This window comes from Erigeron canadensis, chromosome 8, assembly GCF_010389155.1.
Source record: "Erigeron canadensis isolate Cc75 chromosome 8, C_canadensis_v1, whole genome shotgun sequence".
Taxonomy (NCBI): domain Eukaryota; kingdom Viridiplantae; phylum Streptophyta; class Magnoliopsida; order Asterales; family Asteraceae; genus Erigeron; species Erigeron canadensis.
Genome location: NC_057768.1, coordinates 14,713,038 through 14,722,072, shown reverse-complemented (window position 1 = coordinate 14,722,072; position 9,035 = coordinate 14,713,038). Strand labels below are relative to the sequence as shown.

At 35.1% G+C, this 9,035-nt stretch overlaps 1 protein-coding gene across 1 annotated transcript; it reads left to right on the top strand.

The window, feature by feature from the left end:
- Positions 1 to 893: 893 nt before the first annotated feature.
- Positions 894 to 1,550, top strand: LOC122610297 (ankyrin repeat-containing protein ITN1-like). The gene has a single exon (XM_043783293.1). The coding sequence runs from the start codon at positions 894 to 896 to the stop codon at positions 1,548 to 1,550; it is 657 nt and encodes a 218-aa protein (XP_043639228.1).
- Positions 1,551 to 9,035: the final 7,485 nt, after the last annotated feature.

Below are 9,035 nucleotides of genomic sequence, written 5' to 3'. Positions count from 1 at the left end.
TTTTTTTCCTTTTAGCTTAGATACGAAATTTGTTGATCAAACCTCAAACCATATAACAAAGGTAATCATATAACAAAGGTATTCTACAAACTCATGTACTCAATTTCACCTAAAGATCGAGGGAAAGGAGCGAAAAATCCGGTAGCTGCTTCCTTCGGCAATTCAGTCGATGAACCGACTCATGATTCAAAATACTTCCTTAGATCTTCATCGAAACACTCTGATCAAAACCCTGATGTTTTTCCCCCTTTGAATTCGACGCATACCACTAAAATTGTTTCCAAAGTTTCCTATGTGCAAATACCAATGGCCACCGCGGGGGTGTTTTTCGTTAGTGTGGTGATGGATATTGACGGATCAAGGATAGATAAAGGAAGCCAATATTCCATGGAGTTCTCGAGAAACTCAGCCGCTAAGCACCACTGCGGGGGTGTTTTCCAGCGAATCACCATTTTTTGGGGCGAGTGTTGGATTCGAAAACTTTGGTAAGGGTTTGTGCGGGATCAAATTTTGAGTCGATTGGTGGTAGTTTGTCTTAATTCGAAGAAACATCAAAGTTATCGCGATTCTAATTTTTCCGGCAATTTTAGTAAGGATGATGATGATGATATAGTCATATAGATACATATACATTACATATAACCGGATGGAAACCTTTTGTATCCGGTTGTTTACATTGTATAACCCAAAAAACAAAGTTGTTTACACTAGATAGCAAGTCGAGTAGATGGGTACATTACATAGCTTTTTGGTCATAGTTGGTTACACTCCCATGCCTTTAACCCTTTAAAAATTGAATCAATCATATTTTTTTTCAATATATATATATATATATATGACATTTTGGATTATGTATGTAGAAAGTGGAAGGCATATGTACAACCTTGGATAGAATGAAACGTAACTCCAAATCAAAGACTGCCGAGGAAGTCTTTAATGAGTGTTACAATCAACTCCGCGCAGATGCCAAAGAGTGGATGCTTGAGAACTCGAAAAACTACACAGTTGTCGCAGTGTTGATTGCGACTGTTGCCTTTGCTGCTGCGTACACAGTACCAGGGGGTCTAGATCCTAACACGGGTCAACCAGTTCTTAAGAAAAAAACGTTGTTCTTCTATTTTACGGTGGCGGATGCAGTATCGCTCTCTGCAGCTCTGACGTCAGTCATCATGTTTCTCAATATAATTATATCGTCGTATAGGTTTAAGGATTTTGAGAAATCTCTTATTTGTAAGATGAATTCAGGACTTACGATGTTGATGATCTCTGACGCGATGTTGATGGTGGCATTTGCAGTGACACTTATTCTAACGATAATTAGTGGCAGAGAATGGATTGACATCACCTTGTATGCGGTCTCCTTCTTCCCAGTACTTGTTTTCATATTCTCGTATTTTGAGTTTCAGAAGATACAACTTTTGTCTCCCCTTTGGAAATCCAAACATATCATACGAAACATCCTCTCCAAGTTTAGTGGTCCAAAACCCGCAGTTTGGTATTCTGGAGTACGAGCTAGGACTACTCCTCCTCCTCCTCCAGCGATTATTTAATGTGATAACCATTTAATTAACATGTCGTAATTGTTGTATTAATAAGTTTTCTCCCGCTTTAATCGTTCGTTATTACTTCTGTAATTAAGTTTATGTTGATATATGTGATACGACATGTACATGTTACACGAATTTTTATCACATAAGAATAAGCAGTTGGTCAACGTATTTTGGCACATCTAAGAAATCCATTATTGTTGACATTAGGGATTGTGCATCCTTTGATATTATCAGGGATTGTGCATCCTTTGATATTAAGCAAGTCAGATTATCCAAAAACTTCAATATTCTAGTTTCATTGAAAGTGATAACACCAAAAATGTTATATCAGATCATACTAAATTCATTTTGTCGACATATGACACACTCGGAACCTACAAGAAAAATTTAGGAGTATAAACAATGCGGATTATTGGGGTCACTTATTTTCTAATCTATCCAACCTGCTTTTTCTAAACTATCCAACCCGCCATTAGCAGAACTATATACTGTAATACATTTTGAGATTTATTAATCCATCCAAAAATCAATTGAATCCATTTATATCAAATTGTACCTATAATAATATCGACTAGTAGTCTACTACATGTATTATGGATCATTTTGTTACATGTAAAATAATTCAAATCAGTAACAAGGGCCTTTAGTGTATTTTGTCATAAGTATAGGGGGGTCATTGTGTAAATTTTGACGGTTATTTTCTGTTTGAATAGTCAGCTGTACAACGGCTATATAAGCCTATATTCATATTGATATCAATCTGATATTGATTTGATACAAATGCTTTCCCTCTTTCACAAATTCTACTTTCTACATATCAATTGGTATTAGAGCGTCTTTCCCGGCGTTATCCGATGCGTTAACTTCTTCTCCGGCGAGATTTTCGATCACCTCTTCGACAAAATTTCACTGGTTTTTAGAAAAAAAAATTACAAAAATCACAAAAAATTTCATTGAAACCCTAATTTTTCACAAGGTCTTCATAAAATCTTCACAAATTCATCTCAATTACTTCAATTCATCTGTAATCCACTTCAATTTCACAAAATTTTGACCTAATTTGAAAGTTTTTTCTCAAATCACAATTTCGTATCACTATGATCTCACAGGTATTCCTGAAATAACAACGAGGACTAGCGACTGCGCGTGTGTCATCTAAGATGACAATTACTCTAGTATTAGAGATGGATTTGAGTGACGAAATGGTAAGGAGTATGGTGACCCATGAGAAAACGAAATGAAAATGGAGGGAACCGCATGGTTGAGGAAAAGACTAAGTAACCGTTGTTTCACCTAAACTATCTTATATCGTAAATCCTAATAACAGTATGTTATAGAAAGCTGAAAATAGATATGAGGCTTTAGAGAGCAAGGTCATTGGAAGTTTTGTGGAAGCCCGGAAGGAGCTAAGAAGAATTGTCCTGGAGAAGGAATCCATACTAATAAGGGCTTGAGGTGTCCGTCTTACCAAGATAGTGAGGGTATGATATGATTAAATGTAAGCATGAGGATTGTGTAAACTCTATCGCGAGGAATGCGTAGGAAGAGAAGAAAAAAGGAAGAGGTTATATGTGCATATGTCAAAAAGGAGGTTGGTAGGAAATATGTCACAGATGATAGAACTTCTACACTAAAAAGGAAGAAATAAAGGTGCCATGAAATGATTTGCAAGCTAAGCAAGAGAAATTGGTAACGATGCGACATGGAGAATAATAAAAAGGGCGACCTTGGGAAAATAAGGACGAAGTTAAAGGACAAAGGTGAGTATGAGGAGCAAGATGGAACTATCATCAACCAATTCACGATCCCCTTGCACGCCATAAAACAATAATGACAATACTAGAAAACCCTAAAATGAGGTACTACGAAGATGTACTTTTGCAAATTTTGATACAACTCGGCATCCCGAATTAGCATCACCCTTGTTAAGGGGGTAATCCCTTAACAAGTGATTAGTCACAAACAAAGTCAATATATTTTCTAGTAGCGGCAAGCCTGTCCAACATTAAACCAAAGAAATATAAAAGTAGGCGAGGAGCCAGTAGAGGATACTTTATTTGGGAAAGCAAACGATAAAGGAAAGTGTACAAAGTGACAATGAGAAATGAGTGGCCACCAACAATCGATATTCCAACGTCCCTTACTATTTTTGTTATAACTCACGTTGCGAACCGTTTGCTCATATTACACCTCCGTATTAATATTCTTGTCATCATCCCATTACTTAACATTGATCTAGGCGGAATGGACAGCCCACAGTGATTTCTTACGATTAATCTAAAGTCGTCTCAGGAAGCGAGCGACAATTATAACTCCTTCAAAGCTTCTAACCAGGTGATATTTAGGGCACCAAGAAATAGATGCCCCCAACTATGGAGGTTAAAAAGCCCGTAAGTAACCGAAAGGTCGTGATAAAACCTATATGAACTCTCACATTTGTACGACTCCGTGAAGCTATCCTTATTGCCAATCTATTCATTTTATAACCGTGTGAACGAGCAAACTTCGAGGACGAAGTTGATGTTAAGGGGTAATGATGTAACAACCCTCAATCTCAAATTAGGACTACTTACTTATATTTATCTAGGTTTCAATCCCTAGAGGTTTATTAAGAGAAATTGCCTCCTAGATATTCAAAGCAGAGTGATAATTACCCCCTAGTACAGTGAAATGTCTTAGAAATGCCCTAAACAATAACTATAATCATTCAATACGATCTCAAGCTATAAATTAGTTCTAATCAAACTTGGTGAAATGTCAATGAACCAAAAATTTTATTTCGAGAAGTTGAGTTACATAAATATTTGTACAAGACTCACGAGTTTTGATAACAACCAAAAATCTCTATAAATGTCCAACAATTCAAACACAAAGCTAATTAAAGTACATTTGAGCACAAAAATGTAATGACCATCTTGAAAATAGATTTATAAACTATTATGTATATAATAGTAAGCTTGAATAATAAAAAGTATATAAATATATTGCAATATTTGAATAAGTATTCCAATTAAAAGATATGCATACAACTTAAACTTATTATAAATATAAACTCTCATAAAATCCACCAATCAACATACAACTAACCCACTTATTCTTACACTCACACACCCATAATACATACATATATTTATTTGCATGTCTTAACACTAGTTGAGAACTAACCCAACACCTCACCCCATGAGTTAACCAACCCATGTCTTCCCACCACACCTCTTAACCAATAAACTCACTCCATACCCTTTATTTTCTGCCATAGCCACGTTTTTTATGCCCCAAGACCAGGCCACTCTCTCATTTCACACTCAAACACAACACACACACATGCAATGGGTCTCTTTCAACTCTCCCAACTTTCCTTCTTTCTTCTTCTCCATTTTCGAATTCTCCAAGGCAAAATGGGCTTAAAACTAACTAATCTAATGTAATAATAAGTCATATGGATCATCTATCACCTAGAGTCATGTATGGTGGAAGTTTGGAGGTGATTTGGAGGCAATAATCATACGAAATCAGCCCTTTAAGGGGACTGATCGGCAGCAGCAAATATGGGCCAAGAACAACCCATAAACTCATGACTTAATCATCAAACATTCAATAACTAACAATAATCTTGTATGGGGTTAAGCTAAAATCAATGGGAGCATGGATAGGAAGCGTCAATAGCTCTCAAACGGCCATATATGTCAAGGTTTTCATCATCTAAGGTTGTTCTCTCAAAACCGATTTCAATACATCTTTATCTATAAATTTTTCAATGATCCTTTAATGCTTTTGAGTTTGATTATCAGTAAATATGTGTTTTACAAGTAAATAATACATTTTATGTTGAGAAAATACAAGATCTTTACATGCATGTTGTTTTTAGGATGATCAAAAGATGTTTTGGCAAGAATCATGATTATCAATTATATTTTGTATAAGTTCAGTTGAAAATGATGATGAATGATCTTGAAATTTGTTTGAAATCTGTATATTTGATGTTAAGAGATACAAAATTAAGTAATAATCTTGTTGGTGGTAATTTAGAGGCTAAAACAAGCAACTAACACCATTGGTGGGATGCATTAACCAATAAACATTCTGACAGAATTGGTTTTCTGTCTTGTACTGAATAAACTGAGCATGTGAGGTCCGTTTCAAGCAAAACTTTCAAAATAAAAGTTGTAGATAAATGAGTTAAGTTTAATCTCCAACTGGAAACTCAAATATCCTGAACCAAATGAAAGATATGATTTTTCTACTGAAACGGGTCAGAACTATAATTTGGTATGAATATTTTATAAACTTTAACAATTTTTATCTCCTAATCCATAATGTTCCAGGAGGTCATACTTGGTGGTGAGTAATTTCAATGTATTTTGAACTTAAAATAAAATCATGGGATTTTTCTAACAATCAGAACATTGAGAACTTTTATAAAACTTCTGATGTCGCAAGCAGTGCCCATTCGGGATAGTTTGTGTTTGGATAATTTTGAAGGACACCAAACATTATCTAAAAATTCACCAAAAATTCACAAAAATACTAGACACATATAAGTCGCTATGTAAAAATCATGAAGGTCCAAATAATTTTTCTTGACCCCAAAATAGTAGCCAACATTTCATAAAAATCTGAATTAAAAACAGAAAATTTGAAAGGAAACTAACCACTTGTATAATGGGCTAAAAGATGCACTAAAGACCATAATGGGCTAACCCGGCCCAAATACTAAACCCATAGAGCCATAAATCAGTAGGACCACTTGGCCCAACAAACCATAAAGTCCAATAACCAATATAACCCATTAAGCACATAACCCAAATAAGGTTAATTCCAATAACTAAATTAAGCCCAAGTCACTTAAAAACCCATCACATTTTGGCCCAAATGATAATGGCCCATAATACTTAAACGAATTTCATGAGATAAGTATAATCAAAATAAAACAAAGATAATTGAGTGAAATAAGCATAAGTAATTATGTTAACCAAGCTATATATTGATATCACAAATGCTAATTCGCGCTAAAATCGATTACACAACAAATGATAAATAAGAATAACATAACTTAATATGGAATTTCTATATGATAACCTAATATGCCAAGTGAAACCACAAATGAAGCCAAGTTACCGAGAACCTAAAAACTTATAACAATGCGTGTAATGAAAGTAACCTTTTACACCATCAATCTCTACAACCAAAACGATGCGAATGTTACCAATATACTTGGATCTCACAATTGATAGCAACATAATGAAAATGGCATTTCTAAGTGATGGCTTAAGATAGGAACTGATGTGCATTTTTTTTTATTAAACTATCTAAGTTTTAAATTTATAATTCAAGGTTTTACCTAATCTATCTTAAAACGCAACTAAGAGCAGTGTACTTTGTCTAGTAGGAATATAGTCGAGGTAAGTCCAGGTTCGTTCGTAGGGAACTTAAACTAAGGAAATTAAAATACTTAAGTTAAGATTACAGTTTTCTTTGGGGGGGGGGTCTCCTAGTTAACTAATTGAATATGAAATTAAAGACAATAATAAATGTAAAACTAACATTCGTTTGGTTTTGATTGACATGCTTAAAAGTGGTTATAGTTGAAGTTGTTGAATGACTCTTTACACATTCAGATTCTCGTTAGATTCACTTGAATTATTTAGCCTGACTGCCTTTCGACTGGTCAGACACTTCAATGAGTTCCTGTTAAGGTCACTCACTGAGCTTTAAAAACTGAGCCTGTAACTATGACTGAAATCTTTTATGTAAGTCTTTGTTCTTGTTAAAGTTAAAAGATATTGATTACCTTAACCACCTGGATCCGGTTTCCGTTCGCCAGATCAGCTAGATTAACCTAATTAAACACATACTCGTTTGAACGAATTATTAATTCTCAATCAAATGTCCAGTTATAGATCAAATGGTTACACTGATTAAAGACGATCAATGTTTCGCAAACAGATTAAAATGACCCTAGATCCGCTGATCAGTTCGACTCGATCAAATCAATAAAAATCAGTTTGTATATGAAAACTAATAACAATTCAGATTCAAATAAATATGGATCAGCGATTTAGCATAGAAACTGTTCAACAATCAACCATAATCAACAATCAAGTCATGTTTACATCACGTCCAAACGAATGTCTAGTAACTTAGCTACTCATAGACTGAGTAGCCATGAACAATCTGATAAAATAAAATAACATAGAAATCTAGAGATAACGGAAAGAAAGAAAGAATGTAGAACCGGGTGATTATAAATCACAAGGTTGGATTCCCAAGCGTCTAATGATGTTAGATCTGCTCCGTAGTGCTTAAGAGGTCCAAATTCTCGATCCCTAGCCGTCACTTTCGACCTATGTGCTCTGCTTTTGTTTTTAGGGTTTATAATGGGCTATTTATAGGCAAAAAACAAAAAACCCTAATTCTGGACGACTTAGCCCAGCGACGCTGGTTTGTATCACCAGCGACGCTGGTTGTGTAATCTGAAGGAGATCAGCGACGCTGGTTACTGAGGAGCGACGCTGGTGTGTTTTCTGTACGATTCGAGCTGCGCTTGTTAGTCCACCAGCGACGCTGGTTGCTCCAGTTCGCACGCGTTTCCTTGTTTTAGCTCTTTAGTGTTCATACGTCCATCTCCCGAACTTCATCCTTAGTCTTCCTAAACTCATTTCTACTCTCTCGATCTGTCATCTCTCAAATCAAACCTGTTCACAAAACCTAATTCCATTAAGTACCTTAAAGTTCATACTAACGACTCATTTATACCTCGAAATCATGACAAATGAATGGGGAAAAAGTCACAAATAAATCACTCATCAAATTCCCCCACACTTAAACCTTTGCTTGTCCTGAAGCAAAAATCTAAATCAATCTTAATTCAAAGTTAGGAATTAGCTTTTGACAAATCAGGGTAAATAGATACATTTCTTATGCTAACATCTCTTTTCCTCCCCCACACTTATTTTGTTCATACCTTTATCGCTTATGCATATGTCTAATGCAACCACTAACAATTCAATTACCATGATTGATAGCTAGTACAGATTAATGAAAACAATTCATACGCAATCCTAGTACATAATTATTATTAATGTGTTTTTGCTTTTCCCTTCTTGAAATACTTCCATTCCATAGCTTGCACTAGTTCGACTAATTAATGATCTTATGACAATTCCAATCTAGGATAAACATCTTTAAGAGTTAAGACAGCGGTGACAGGTCGGTGGTTCCCCACGCGCAAAGCGACATAACTTGACCTTTAATTTGATTTTGTATTTATTTAAATTCTTTCGTTTACAAACACAGCTAGATAACTTAAAGCATAATACACCCTTTTAAAGATATATCGGCTATCGAAAGATATTTACTATTGTTTAAGCATAATTTAGCCGATAGACCCCCAGATGGGTCACACTACCATCAAAAATTCTTACTAGATACAATCTACTTCCTGAAATTTAAGGATTTCCATAAATCTTAAAGGTTCTAGCTCAC